General features: G+C 45.5%; 2 protein-coding genes across 4 annotated transcripts in view; one reads left to right on the plus strand and one right to left on the minus strand.

Moving 5' to 3' along the window:
• LOC134386460 (tripartite motif-containing protein 75-like) overlaps window positions 1-15,347 on the plus strand; it is a 49,509-nt gene that overhangs the window by 28,315 nt on the left and 5,847 nt on the right. For all 3 annotated transcript variants that reach the window (XM_063108657.1, XM_063108658.1, XM_063108659.1), the window contains 2 exons: window positions 11,654-11,838; window positions 14,780-14,904. Coding sequence is in view for 1 of the 3 variants with exons in the window: in XM_063108659.1 (XP_062964729.1) it covers window positions 11,654-11,838; window positions 14,780-14,904 (310 nt within the window). In the remaining 2 variants the exon portion in view is untranslated. The remainder of the gene's footprint in view (window positions 1-11,653; window positions 11,839-14,779; window positions 14,905-15,347) is intronic.
• On the minus strand, window positions 1,148-5,554 carry LOC134386350 (liprin-alpha-1-like). Its single transcript, XM_063108476.1, has 2 exons — window positions 4,622-5,554; window positions 1,148-3,823 (listed from the first exon to the last, which is right to left on the minus strand). The coding sequence occupies exons 1-2, from the start codon at window positions 5,552-5,554 to the stop codon at window positions 1,148-1,150; spliced, it is 3,609 nt and encodes a 1,202-aa protein (XP_062964546.1).

A 15,347-nucleotide genomic window follows, 5' to 3' on the forward strand; every position in this document is an offset into this window, starting at 1 on the left:
GTAAATAAAGGGTACTCAATAAATATCAGTTTAATTAGTGAATTAATTCTGCCCAGGAGTCTGTTTTTTTAGAACGAAAAACCTTAGAAGCTGTGTTAGGGGCCGGCCCGTGGCTCACTCGGGAGAGTGCGGTGCTGATAACACCAAGGCCCCGGGTTCGGATCCCATATACGGATGGCCGGTTCGCTCACTGGCTGAGCGTGGTGCTGACAACACCAAGTTAAGGGTTAAGATCCCCTTACCGGTCATCTTTTTAAAAAAAAAAAAAAAGAATCTGTGTTAGTAGGTTGCACATGTTGCCATCTGAGCATGTCTTCCTTCCTCTGTGGGCCACTGCAGTGGGTTGGAAAAGGCTCATGCACTGTGGTTCTGCATATTGCCAAGGGTGCCTGAGGTGGACAACACAGTTCTAGTTGTCCCCTCGGCTGTCTGGTTTGGGCTTCTGCCCCTGGCCACATACTCCCTGTGCTTAGAAGATTTACACCTCCCCTTGAGACAGAAGTTTTGCTCAATAACCCACCAAAGATGACTATAAGAGGAGGTCATTCGTGTCCTGGCTTTTCTCCTTCCTGAGTTTAGATTGTGTCACAATCTTAATCTTTCCATTTGGTTTCTGAAATTACTTTTTTAGTCTTCACATTCAAGAATCATCTCTTGGAGTTAATACTGTTTTAAAAATTATTTTTATTATTTTAATTTTTTTTCTTCTCTGTAATGGTTTATCATTAAAAAATTAAACAATAATAATTACAATAAATGTATAATTTACAAAAGCCCTATATTTGTCCATAGGATTTATACATATAAGCATTAAAGTACATTCATTTGAAAAACTAAAATTAGGTATAAGAACATGAATTGATTTGAAAGGATATTTATAGCCTGGATATACATGAAAAAGTAAGTAACTATATAAATGAAGAGTCATAAGTTTACATAAATATAAGAAACATTAAATTCTAAAATATTTTCTCTATGGTATTCATGAAATTTTCACTAATTAAAAACTGTACTAAAATATCTTAGGGTCCATATAACAAGTATTAACAGATTAAAGATTCCATTGCATTCTAAAATGTAGTCTTTGTTGGATTCAAAATGCTGCATAGTCATCTGTAGAAGTAGTGTGGGTAAAGAGCAGGAGGCTTTAGCAGGAGGAGTAAGTCCTGACTGTGGCAGAATCCAACCTCTGTGTTCCTGACACACTGCCGTCCATCTGCATCTTCTTTGGCTGCATGGAGGGTGAAGACATAGAAGAAGTAACCCAGAAGTTTGCGGGAAGAGTCTCTGTTGATCCAGCAGCTAAGCCACGAATATCCCTTGGTCTAAATTTTTTTCTCCCTGATGGTGCTCTCATAAAGCTTTTATCGTCTTCATCAAACCTTCTGTCAGTCCCCATGACTGAAAGGTTGTTAAATTCTCTTTCTAAGACAGCACGAGCCTGTGTATTCTGCGTTGGGATCTGTAACAATAGCGCCAGTGCGTTGAAGTCAAAGGTTTCATTGAAGGCCAGAAGGGCACCGTGAACGCCAGTCTCTAAAAGATTGTTTGCATATTCTTTAAGGCCAATTGACAGGATCCAGCGAATCACTCGATCATTGCTCCAAACAAGCACATCTTTTACTTCATTCTGACTTTCTTCTCTTTTTCTTTCCCGTTCTTTTTGGTCATAATTTAATCTTCTCAGGCTCATAATTCCACGCTGGAAACTGTTTGTGTGGAAACTGTCGACCATTTTCAGCTGCCCGTGGAGGTCCTTCTTGGTCAGGTGGTCCAGCATCCTGGCGTCCACCAGGCACTCCATGAAGTAGCTGCGGTACTGAGGGAGGCCCAGGCTGGGCAGCCACTTGTTCCCAATCCACTCGTGGTTCATGTCCCCATATGTGAGTGTCGTTCGCGACATGGGAGGGGCAGACGGGTTGGGAAGAGGTATGATCTCTTGGATGGCCAGCCTCAGCTTCAGCCTATGCAGGGGTTTGCTGATGCCTATCTCACACTTCATCTCGGTGTGCAACAGGGCCGACATGATGGCCCCGCTCTTCACGTTGGCTCGGCAGGCAGCCACATACCAGGCGGGCATCCCCACCCAGAGCTCCAAGCACACAACTACGGTCGGCCCATCCCACTGGGCAAAAGGCAAACCTTGTCTTCGGGCTTCATCAAGCAATTCATGCTTTTTTTGAAGTTTACGATTATTTTCAGCCTGTCCTCCCAATTTGCTCAGTGCCAAGGCATCTTGAGATGCATTATCTGTCTCTGAAACACCAGTGTGTCCTAATGATTTTTTGCCATCTTGTCCATGTCGGCCCTTTTCTTTCTTGCCAAACAAGCGGCCGATAGAGGACTTGATGCCCTTCTTCTTTGGGACTTTTTGGAGCGAGTCCTGGCTGCTGTTACTACTGCTGGGATTGCTCACGGGACTGTCCTGGGAGCCTGTCGAGTTTCTCACGTCCCTGACGTCCTCATGGCTGACTGTGTGCAATGCCCCCTTATGCAGCCTGTCTCCCCGGAGGGCCGGAGGGGAGCTTTCACATTTTATCGTTGTTGTGTCGTCTCGTGCCTCCTCTCTGGATGCTGGCAACAGAGTCATGATGCCCAGTCTGTCTACTTCCCTGGCTGGGCTGTGAGGAATCCTCCTTGGGATGGAACGGCCGCTGCCTGGAGGGGAGGAGATGGCAAGGGAGGAAGCAGGGTGGAGCGGAATGGAGCTCATTGATCCCAAACGACCAAGATTGTCTAAGCCTCCACTACCAACTCTACTTTCAATCTCCTCTGCTCGCTGCTCTGTGTTTTCCTTTTCTTCTTGTATCAACCCGATCTCTTTGTTGATGGCATCCAGCTGCTCTTGAAGCGTCATGGCTAATGTCTGTGCATCAGCCTGTCCACTGGGTGACAACAGATCAACTGAGCTGAGTAGAGTGTCCCTGTCATCTTTGCCATCAGACACATCGATATGGCTCTCAAAAGCTTGTGCTACATTTGATAAGACACTAGCCTGTTGGGCATGTTCCCAATCCTGTTCATTAAGAGTTTGTACCTTGGAAGGCTCATCCCATAGAGCAGCTAGGCGGCCTTTCTGGGGGCGCCGCAACACTGCACTGGTGCTGTAGGAATCTGTGTGACTGTCTGCCACAGGGAACGTGAAATCCAGGACACTGCCCAAGTGGGGTCGGCCATGATGAAGTGAAGCACCTCTTAGTCTCATTTTGTCTAGTTCAGCACTCAATGCTTCAGTGTTTAAGATGAGCTGACCCTTATCATGTTGTGTATCTTCCAATTGCTTTTTTGCATTTTCAACTTCTCGTAACAGAGAATTCTTATCTTCTAGAGCAGCCATTCTCTCTTCCAGATGAAGCTGGAGCCTCTCATTAGATTCTGAAAGTAGCTTGTCAACAGTGTCTGAAAAACGTTTATTATGCTCTTCATTCATTTTTTCTCTCTGCCTTGCCCGCTGCAGTTCTTGGTTCTTTTCCTCCAGCTGCACCTCCATCTGTCTTAACTTTTCTTCAATGTTGCGGTGTCTCTCTTCAGCCTTCGAGAGCGCTGCCACCCTCTGGGCCAGCTCCGCCTCCACCTCCGGGAGTGTCTCGGCTTTCCTCATGGTCTGCTGCAGCTTTTGCTCTGCTAATTCCAGCCGTTCCTGTAACTGGCGGTTTTTATCCTCAGTCTGTCGATGCATAGAATCTTTGTTTGCAATTTCATTTTCAAGTTTATCATTGAGGTCATGCACAGACGTGGCTTCACGCTGTGCAGCGAGGTAGCGTTTTTCAAGAGTAGTGATTCTCTCTTCCATGTCTTTGTTTTGGGCCATGGCTTCGCAGATGTCCCGTTGCAATTTCGTGTTCATCTCCTCAGATTTGATCAAGTCTTCCCTGGCCGTGTAGAGATCTTCCTCCAGCTCTGCCACGTGACTGATTCTCTCTTCCATGTCTTCCTGTTGGGCCATGGCTTTGCAGATGTCCCGTTGCAATTTCGTGTTCCTCTCCTCAGATTTGATCAAGTCTTCCCTGGCCGTGTAGAGATCTTCCTCCAGCTCTGCCACGTGACTGATTCTCTCTTCCATGTCTTCCTGTTGGGCCATGGCTTTGCAGATGTCCCGTTGCAATTTCGTGTTCCTCTCCTCAGAATTGATCAAGTCTTCCCTAGCCGTGTAGAGATCTTCCTCCAGCTCTGCCACGTGACTGATTCTCTCTTCCATGTCTTCTTTTTGGGCCTTGGCTTCACGGATGTCCCGTTGCAGTTTCGTGTTCATCTCCACAGAATTGATCAAGTCTTCCCTGGCTGTGTAGAGATCTTCCTCCAGCTCTGCCACGTGACTGATTCTCTCTTCCATGTCTTCTTTTTGGGCCATGGTTTCACGGATGTCCCGTTGCAATTTCGTGTTCATCTCCTCAGATTTGATCAAGTCTTCCCTGGCCGTGTAGAGATCTTCCTCCAGCTCTGCCACGTGACTGATTCTCTCTTCCATGTCTTCTTTTTGGGCCATGGCTTCACGGATGTCCCGTTGCAATTTCGTGTTCATCTCCTCAGATTTGATCAAGTCTTCCCTGGCCGTGTAGAGATCTTCCTCCAGCTCTGCCACGTGACTGATTCTCTCTTCCATGTCTTCTTTTTGGGCCATGGCTTCACAGATGTCCCGTTGCAATTTCGTGTTCATCTCCTCAGAATTGATCAAGTCTTCCCTGGCCGTGTAGAGATCTTCCTCCAGCTCCACCACGTGACTGGAGAGGGCGGCCAGGCGCTCTTTCATTTGGCTCTGTTCCCTCAGTTGCTTGTCTATGACTGCCTGGAGCTCTGTTACTTTAGCAAGGTCCTCCTCGTGGCTTAACGAACCATCAGAAGATCTCTTTCCATTCGTGCTCGGGGTATTTTCTTGTTCATGGCTCATGTCAAGCGCTCCATCTGTTAGTGTTTTTTTCTGATCATTTTGTTCTTTAAGAATCATTAGCTCTTTGTGTGTGGCACCTAATTCTTCTTCTAATGAACTACACCTTTCAAGTGCTACTCGTAATCTCTCTCTCACCTTTTCATCCAGAGCTTTGTGGTGCTCAAACAACAACTTCAGTGCTCTGAGCACTTCGACTTCGCTGGACACACCGGTTGGGGACCGTGCCTGTCTCTTCACCACGGTCATCCTGAGAGACCTCTCGTGCCTAGAGACAAGGCATTCCAAATGTTCTAAAAGCAGCCTGGTGTTGTTCCTTTCTGCTTTCAGTTCAGCAATTTCTTCTTCCCTTTCAAGAAGCTGTTTGCTGCATGCATTCAGTTCCTTCGTACATGCAGCAAACTCCTGTGGAAGTGCAGTATTGAGCTGTCTCTGCAAGGAATCTCTTTCGTGGCCAACTTCGTGTAATTTCTCCTGGGTTAATGCCAGCGTTTCTTGAGTCTCTCTAAGAGTGTCAAGAAGTCGGTCCCTTTCTTCTAGCATGGAGACCATCAACTGTTCAAAATGTGAATCTGTGTCTGCCTGTGAAGGGGAGCCGGATGCATGGCTCCCACTTCCTCCTGGGGAGCCTTCGGCTTCACTGATGGTTGGCATCACCTCACGCATCATCTGGAAATGAAAGACCCAGACTAGAATCATTAAGAGCAGAATACAGGTTCCCATAAATCTGCAGTTTCATAAGTATCTGCAGCTAATAAATGAAAGGTTCACAGCCTCTTTATTCTCAGATCTGTTACACTTTGTATGCAAATAAGTTGGGAAAGCATACACAGGGAAATACTAAGTGCAGGAACGCACACCATGAAGATACTCACAGGGACAATAATCCCGTGAAGGGGTCAAGACCAGAGGACTGCCCCTCACATAAAGAGGAAACCCAGCAGTATTTTGTTCGCCAAGCTATACTTTTTAGTTGTTGAGAACAAGTGTGCTTCAGGTACCTATTTTTCCAATTTCCCGGTTGGGAGAGAGCAAGTCAAACACACACGCCACCCAATCACTTTTCAGGAAAAGCATAGAAGGAGCACAGAGGCAGCAAAACTGACAAGTACAAAACCCATCAGGCATCTTATAGGAATGTGTGCAGTCAGCTCCTGGGACGGACTGACGGCTCCCTGAATTCTTGGGCAGGATTTGGTGAGCACTAAAGGAACGGGACTCGTGAAGGGTTGGGAGAGGTGTTCTCCGATGGCTGGTCAGTCAACCTAACTTACGTAAGTTTACAGCCCAAAATAAAATTCCACAACGGAAATAGAGCCAGCAGGTCCGGACAGCAGGCGACGGCTAGGAGGGAAGGAAAAGCGATAGGTGAGTCGATGAGAGGCGTTTAAGTGTCGCCAACACACAGATGGGGCGAGGGCAAGGGGGCCGCTCCCGAGGGTCCGGGCCGCACTCCGGGCACGACGGACCCCCGGGGCCCCTCACGGTGAGGCTGACCCCCGGCCTAGCCACGCCCCGCTCTCTCCGTCTGTATCAGGTGCTGCAGAAGCCATGGCCACCATGGCACTGAGGAGGCACTGACGACCGTTTCCAAGGAGCCCGCGCTGGCTGGGGTTCTAGAAGCCACAGGTCATTGGCCTCCCGGCTCGTGGGGCCGGGGGAAGGGCGGCGCGCCTTCGGCCCTGGCCCCCGCCGCCCCCCGGGGTGACATTCAGCTGGCCGTGCAGCTGCCCCGGGCCTGAGGGCCATGCCAACCCCCGGGCGCCCTGAGCCGCTCCGCCTAAGCCTGCCTCACTCTCCCGCTCCCTTACCTTGCTTGCCGGCGGGAGCGGGTGAGGAGGCTGCATGGCAGCTGGCGGGCGGCTGCTTGCTCCGGGTGAGCTTGGGGGTCGACGAAGGCAGCCCGAGGCCGGCGTCTGTCCGCCCGCCCGCCCCACGTCGCCGCCCCGGGGCCCCGGCGCCCCAGTCACTAAGGCTGGCCTGCGGCCGGACACTGGAAGACCCTCTTGGAGTTAATACTATAATTTAATGTCTTTGCATTGATCTGTCCCAGGGAGGATGCCTTGGTGGGTGTGCATATGTGCCCCCATGCGTGTATGATCTGTGCACGCGTATGCATGTGTGTGCCCACACGTGTGCTTTTGTGCGTGTGTGTGCGCCATACATGTGCACTCAACATTTGTTCATGGCAATTATCATCTTCCAGCGGCTCTGGAGCCGTATGCGTTGCACACAGTTTGTATTCTATGTCATTTTTCCTTTGATAGGTAGCAAATTCTTTGAGTTGACTTCCATGAGTGCTGATTGATTTTCACCAAACCATTTTACCTCTTTCAGTCTCTTCCTTTTGTGAGTTTTGGCAAGTAGTTGCAGACTTAACAATTGTCTCTGTCTCCAGGTGCCTCAAAATGTCCTTATTGTCATTGTGTCATTTGAAATCACAATCAGTCAGGCGGATGAAGGCAGGTATTTTTATGTCTCTTCTCCAGATAGGGGTCAGTGGCGTTAGCGAACCTGTCCCGGTTCCCTTAGTTCACAGGTGGCACAGCTAGGATGAGAAGTCAGGTTTTCCTCCTGCAAGCCTCCTTTCCTGTTTTGTGCACAGAGCCAAGCGGCTTCTCTAGTCTGACAGTCACTCCTTTCCTGTAAATTTGTGAGTTCAAACCAGCATTTCCCTTCAGTAGTAGGGTTCTTTACATACTCCCATTCAGTTCTGGTTAGTGTATAAGCTAGATCTCAGGAGTGGAGCCAGGCAGGGGAAGACAGAAAAGCTGTTGGCCAGTAATCCTGTTTTCTGTCATGATTTTGCGATGTTGCTTTCTTTTTTGAAATCTTAAGTTTCTCATTTCTATCCGCTTCTTAGTCTATCAAGAATGGAAAGTTTCTCCCCAGGGCTGGCAAACGTAAAGCTACTGTGAGCGTTGGGTGTATGTCCAGGCCTTTGCAGAAAGCCTCTCTCTCTGGCATACTGATGAACATTCCACTGATTAGGAAGGAGGGCAGGGGTCTGCCTCATGCTTTACTGTGCTGTTTGTGTGTGTCTTTCCCTTCTTTTCTTCTTCCTCCTCCTCCTTTATTCCTTTCGTGTGTGTGTGTGAAATGCTTTTTCTGGCTAATTCAGTGCCTAGGTTTGGGGTGAACTTTCAAAGCCCTCTTAAACTAAGCTGCGGGAAGGTCATTGTCGCAAAAGGTAAAATGAATAGATTACCAGAACTAGTTAAAAACATCATATTGAGGAGGACAAAATGTGCACCTAGGGGCAAGTCTGATCTGGACTAAGGTCCTTCTTTAGAGCTCCCCAGTCCTTCTGAGGCTGCGGCTTTCTATGGAAGTAAGTTCTACATAATGTGTCCTAGAGAAATACTCACAAGTATGCAGAGACGTAAACAGGGGTACACATTTTACAATTGTTTGTAATGTGAGAACCTAAAAATAACTTAACTCTCTGCCTACCAGTAGAAGAATACTTGAATTAATTATGGTGCTTTCATGCAGTGGAACACTATGTAATTGTGAGAAACAGTAAGGGAGATCTGGAGGTAATGAATGGAGAGGTGTCTATAACATACCGTTCAGTGAAAAACCCATGCTGATTTGTATATACATGGTATGTGTATTTAAATATGTATACACATCCACAGAAAGGTCTAGAAGAATATACTCCAAACTGTTGAAAAGAGGTGATTGGAATGGGATTAGAATGAAGGGGGAGTAGATATTTTGCTTTTTTAGTTTATATTCTTTTGTAAGACTTACTTTTTTTGCAATAAATAATGAGTTTTATCATTTTAAAATGAATAATTATGAGCAGTTAAGGAGTAAATGGTGTATTAATATCATTGGTTTCTGTCTATAATTTTGTGTTTCTATCTGGGTGTTCTTTTAAGCTAGGAAACACTGAGGGGTCATTAGGTTGTTTGTCTCATTGTTAGGCTGACGTTCTTATTGGCTGTCATTGTGTCATGTGAATGATCACTTCTCCATGTCTGTTTTTCCATTAGTGTCATCGAGAGAGTATCTTCTCACTGAAATATTAAGAAATGTTAATAAGCGAGCAGTAATATTAATTAGATTAATTCATTCCTATTTTGAGAAGTGCAAAACGTTTTACAGAAGTCCTGGAAGAGTCAACCTGCTAGGGGCTGGCTGGGTAGCTCAGTTGTTAGAGCACAGTATTATAACACCAAAGTCAAGGGTTCCGATCCCATACTGATCAGCTGCTTCAAAAAAAAAGAGTCAAAGAGTCAACCTGCCATATGCAAATGTCAGGCTTTCCTGTGTTCTAGGCTGTCACGCCACCTGTGTGCACCACTGATCTGGGCTCAACGTTTGTCAGGAAGGAAGGGAACGTATTCACAGAAAAAAATATATTTTTTTTTTTTTCATTTTTTTTTTTTTTTTGTCGTTTTTTTCCTGACCGGCACTCAGCCAGTGAGTGCACCGGCCAATCCTATATAGGATCCGAACCCGCGGCAGGAGCGTCGTCGCGCTCCCAGCGCCGCACTCTACCGAGTGCGCCACGGGCTCGGCCCAAAAAATATATTTTTTATAAAACTGAAATATTTAATTACCACTTCATCATTTTCTTCTTTAATTCATGATATTTGGTTTTGTAAAAGAAAGAAGAAACGATGATTGCTTATGTGTGTCCATTGATTTCATTTTTACTTACGTTTTCAATTAACCCCAGAATCCAGATTAATTTCTTCTAGCTTTCTGGAAGGGAATGTAATTTTTGTTTATAATTTTATGTAATCTGGACTAAAGATTTGGAGAGTATTGAGTTATTTCTATGATTTTAATGGTTTTGTGTCATCTACTTTACTTTTATTTATTTATTTATTTATTTTTAAAGATGACCGGTAAGGGGATCTTAACCCTTGACTTGGTGTCGTCAGCACCGCGCTCTCCCAAGTGAGCCATGGGCAGGCCCTGTGTCATCTACTTTAGGTGTAGATAATTGAATATTACAGTTCCAAATGCCTTAATGTCTACATTAGTGAAACAGTGATGTACACAGTAGTGAAAACAGTTATTAACACATTTATTTTCTTTCTGTTTGTACTTCAATTCCAAAAGTTCAGCATTAAGTTGGCTTTAGTTGTATTTATGCCTCGATCACAGTTCTGCTCCTTGGTATGAGACCGAGACGGGAAAGTTAGACACACCTGTGAAAGCCTAGCCTAAGTCTCACATAAGAGGGATAAGAACTTTTAGTTTAGTCATAGTTTTTAAATTAAATAAACAGTTTGTTTGAAGTATAATTAGATAATGATTTTTTTTTTTTTTTTGTCTTTTTCATGACCGGCACTCAGCCAGTAAGTGCACCAGCCATTTCTATATAGGATCTGAACCCGCGGCGGGAGCGCTCCCCGTGCTGCACTCTCCCGAGTGCGCCACGGGATCAGCCCTTAGATAATGATAATTTTAAAATTTGCTAAAAGATTTTTCTAGCTGAAAGATTTTTGGTCAGTTAGGTCTTTAGCTATGACGAGGTGTTGTTTTTCTGTCAATAGAACATGCATGGTCCCTGTCATCTTTTCCAGCCATCATCAGCGAATGTGCCTGGGCTGTGGGGGAGGGTGGTTGCTGATGAGGCAGCTATTCTTCTCCACAGGACACAGCCCAGCATGTGCCTGGTTCAGGAGTGTCCGTAGAGTCTTCTTTGAATATAAAGCATAGAATAATCATCGCACTCCAAATATTTTATCCTCTTTACCTTTCAGCTGATTGTCTCTTCCCTTGAGTGAGGCACTGCTCCTAACCTAAAGACAACATGCTTGTGTTATCAGTAACATGTCTAGAGGGAGCAGTACACACACAATGACTCTTGTCTCTTTCACCCTGGGACCCGGGCCCTTTTTTCACCCAAAGTGAACTCTGCAGGTGACCTGTAGAGACATCAGAGGAAATCACCTTCTCGGTGGTCTTCCTTATCAAGTTTTTTTCCTTTATTTTTCAGAGATGTAACTTTTCTACCCTACTATTTCTGTCTCTTCAAACATTCTCCTCATTGTAATTTGAGAAACAAAAGGATTTTTTTTATATTCAATGTTCTTTTCTCTTTATTTTTTATTTGCTTTATTGAAACTTAATTGATTATACGTATTTGTGGAGGACAGAGTTGACTATCAGTATTTGTGTATAATACATGATGGCCAAATCAGGATAATTAGCTTATTCATCATTACAATACATAAACAAAAGGATAATTTTAAGGGGATATTTTGGTACTCATGTTGAAACCCTGGAGATCTTTGTAAAATTAAATTTATGCATTTATCTTTTCCAAACCCAGGCACTTCCTTTCATCAGATGGATTTCCAGCCTAATGGCAGGCAGTTATTTCCTAAACTGTTAGTATGGTAGATCTTGTGGTCTCTGATTTGAGCAAATCCAGAACTGGAAACCACATATCCCACTGTGTACAGATTGCTTTGAAGTTATTTCAGGATTCACGAAAGCTTCTTCTACAGGTCTTTTTCCGCCCTGTATGGGTTTTTCCGAAGGTTAGGTTTCTTCTTTTTTTTTTTTGAACCTTATCAGTCTCCCCCCACCACTCAATCACCACTTAATAAGTGTGGTCAGCTTGTTTTAAGGTGCTTAAAATTCATTGATGTTTCCAGGAACTTTTGGATAAATTGATCACCTGTTGGCCACCTGCTCAAGTTTTCCCAGGGTCTACCCGGGACAGGCTTCTGTGCCCAGGGCTTGTTTTGAGTCCCCACAGCCAGTTGGGTGCAGTGATTATCCATTTCTCATTCTCAGTGCAATCGCTTCAATCCTGAGGGCCTGGCTTGACCAACGCGTGGAGGACTTCCGAGAACCCCCTCACTTCCCGTGCTTACAGAAGCTCCTGGATTATCTCAAACGGATGATGCCAGGCTCTGACCCAGAGCGAAGAGCACAAAACCTTCTTGAGCAGTTTCAGAAGCAAGAAGTGGAAACTGACAGTGAGTACTGCGTTTGCTCACAGGGAAAAGCTAGATTCTGATTTCCAGCCTCCACGTTGGAGGAAAGCTCTCCCTATGCCGGTTGAATAGGAAAGCTTGGTGCCCTCAGAAGACAAGCTGCTGAAGGATTGACATGGGTGTAAAATTCTCAAGGTTACTGAAGTGCTAATTACAGAGCCTTACAGCTTTAGAGCAAAGAGGGTGTTTTTCAAGACCACCTAGTTTGCTCCCTATTTTATAGATGAGAAAACAGTGGAAACTGTGGCTGAGAGAAGTTAAGTAATTTCCTAGGGTTTCTTCTGTTACCAAGAAGAAGAGGGTCTCCTGGATGAGATTTTTATATTCCACCATCAACATGTACCATGCTGAACTTGCTTTTCACTGTTTGCCTGATAACTCCTCCTTCTATAAACAAGCACCCCCATCCAGCAGACAAGAAATTAAATCTGATTCTGCTCCTGCCCTCCCCAGAGCTCAGAAAAGGTGTTTCTCCTTCAGGGTAGAAAGCATCACTGTAATGTGTCCCCTGCCAGAGCAGATTACCATCATTTAGCATCTCTAATGGCCTCAGCAAAGGAAGTTTCTGTGGCTGTTTTTTCCTATTTGAGGAATTGACCCCCCATTTTCAAGGGCAAAGGAGGGGCTGCCATTCTAGGTCATGGGGTGTTTATAACTATCAGGCTTTGAAGAAAGTCAGAAAGAGGTTAGGACAAGCTTCCAGCATGACGTTTTATCTTCTCCCTGGGGTGCTGGTGATGGTTGCCATGGTGGCTGACCTACTTGGAGCTTGTGACAGGCATTTCTCTGAAGTGATGGCTGATTTCCTCAGGGAAAGGAAGCGATTCCTTGGCACTGATCAGGGAAGCTGCATCAGCTCCAAAGAAAATAACCTCAAATTCTTAACAGTACCTGCTGCATTTTTTATATTTGGGGGAGCGGAGAGGGCGAAATGCAGTTGCATCATTACAAGCAGACTGCCAGATACTGTGTATCTCAGGTGACTTCATCTGCCGGGAATGTTTGAATAGCAGGGGCACACCTCCAGCTGCAAGCCTCAGCTCCCTTCGGGGCCTGCACACCTGGCTTTGCGCTGGAGTGGAAAACGCTGTGTTGGAGCCCAGCTCTCCCCATTGGGGCTGCTCCTGGCTCTGTGCCTAATTGGGAACCGGTGAGACCAGTCGCTCATTGTTTCCAACCCAGGGACTGGAAGGCAGAGCTCATTTGGCAGGCCGAGGCAGGGGAGAAGGAGATTGCCTTGGTTCCCATGTGTTTATTTTACCCAGTCTTAACGCCAGCAAAAGCAACAGGCTCTCCTGTATGTTTCAAAAGTAAAATCGTGCTTGAAGTTTTTACTTACTTCTGGAAGAGAACGAAAAGCAGAAACAATGAAGGCATGAACTAGGCCCCAGAGAGAAAGGACCGTGTACTCTTCATGCACAGCAACATTCTAGACATATGAACATATGCGGCTGCCATGAGTGTTTGTTGAATGAATGAATGAGATCATGCCTTAGCACAGACCTTGCTTGGCTGAAGTGGGTCAGCCTCTGCATTGCAAGGTGGTTGATACATATCTATACAGTAGCTGGCAAGAGGGATCAGAGGCCCATTCTGAACCACTAGACCCCCAATTTCTCATTCCTTCACTGAATGAGAGTACCTGAGTAGTGTGGAGGGAAAGTGATGAAATCAGACTGTTTAACATCCCCCATATCATGGAGTGTTTTAGCTTCCTTTAGCTGGCACTTGTTTGTGTCCCAGACTTTGGGGCCAGGCAGTAATCCCCTCCTACCTCTTCCAGTCCCCATTTGCATGAGGACCTTCAACTCCGGGGTAATGGGGCAATCTTTAGGTTACATACCTGCCACCAGAGTAGACAGGTACCCACATGCTGCCCTGGTAGGGGAATTGTTGTAGGGCCCACACTTAGCATTCCCTTTCCCCTACAAAACTAAGAAAAAGCTACCCTCACTTGATCCAAGATGCCTAAAAGTCATTCATTCTACAAAGAAAGAGAGAAAAGCTTTAAAATATAAATGTTCTTCTGGGGGAGTAGTAACTGATTTAAATTTCTGCTGAGATATGACTGAATGCAACTAGATCTTTTTTTTGAAGGGGGATGAGGTGAGAAACAACCCAGGAATTGGGGAAAACCTCCAGGGAAGGGAAGCTGAGGATTCAAGTCAAATTTCATCCAATTCTAGTTTTTTCCAGATGGAGACTGGAGGTCCTGTTTTAGGTGCTCGGCCCTTCAGCTTTTTATTTGGAGTCCTGGGTAATGATTTTTTTCTTACTTCTTCAGGCTATGCCCTATGTAATTTGCTAATTGATGGGCTTGTCTATAATAAGGCTCAGATGAATTTAGTTTAAGGCTATATTCTGCTGCTTCATGCATACTTAACTCTAGGTGGAAGCTGAAAGGGACTCTGAACATTTAGAGAATTCTGAGGACTTTGTCAGTATTTCTGATACCACAATGGCCCATTCTACCCCCAAAGCCTGGCCTGTCTTCATGCCCAGTCCTTCTAGGCTTCTGGTTAGAAGTGGCCCAGAAATTAAGAATTACATGGTCGGGGTTTAGGAATGACTTGGTTTAGTCCTGGAGCTGATCGGAGAGTTTGAGGGTGCCCACAATGAGGGTGACCCCAAATGTGGGCCCCACTTTGCTTCTCCAGATTTTGCCTAACCTGGCTCTGTCCTTGGCGTAGGAACCCGTGGTTTGTCAAAGTGACAGCATGAGGCCCCTGAAGGTAGTAAAGAATCTAAGAACAAGCAGAGTTGGGGAAGACCTCCATTTTGCTCAGATTTATGGTCTGCTGTTATTTCCCTATGGGTTTTCTGAAGGTCTAGCCCTCTTCTTCCTAAAGAGGTCCCATTTGACTCTGTAAACAAGGTCTTATACACGGGCACCAAATTACTGATTTTTTTCGGATGTGAACAGGTGGGCTTCCCAACACCATCTCCTTCAGCCTGGAAGAGGAGGAGGAGCTGGAGGGCAGAGGGTCAGCAGAATTCACGTGCTTCTCAGAGGACCTCGTGGCCGAGGAGCTGACCTACATGGACGCGGTACGTCTTCTCTTTGTGTCTCAGATGTGATTCCACTTAAACATGGGGGAGTGACAGTATTGGTGGGGCAATATGATTTAAGTCTTTTTGAATCCTTGAGAGAGGCTGTGCCTATAAATGCAGAGTTAAGATGTGACTTGAATCAATCATCTGAATAATTCAGGCCTAAGCTCTTCTTGCAAATCTGGAAGAAGGTGCTTTTTACTTGGAGCTCAAGACACAGAGGGAAGTAAGAATTCTAATCCTAGTGAAACAAAATCTACCCTGTTCCACAGTGTTTCTCCCTTCAGACTCATAAATATTTCAAGTTCTGAACTGTTTATTTGGAGGATCGTAAAGGGTCAAAGGATAAGTTAGGATAAAATGAATTCACCGAATCCACATGTGACCCTATCTGGCAGCCCATTTCCATGTGTGCTTCCTGTACTTTTGAAGTTTGAATA

Source organism: Cynocephalus volans, chromosome 9, assembly GCF_027409185.1.
Source record: "Cynocephalus volans isolate mCynVol1 chromosome 9, mCynVol1.pri, whole genome shotgun sequence".
NCBI classification, from domain to species: Eukaryota; Metazoa; Chordata; class Mammalia; order Dermoptera; family Cynocephalidae; genus Cynocephalus; species Cynocephalus volans.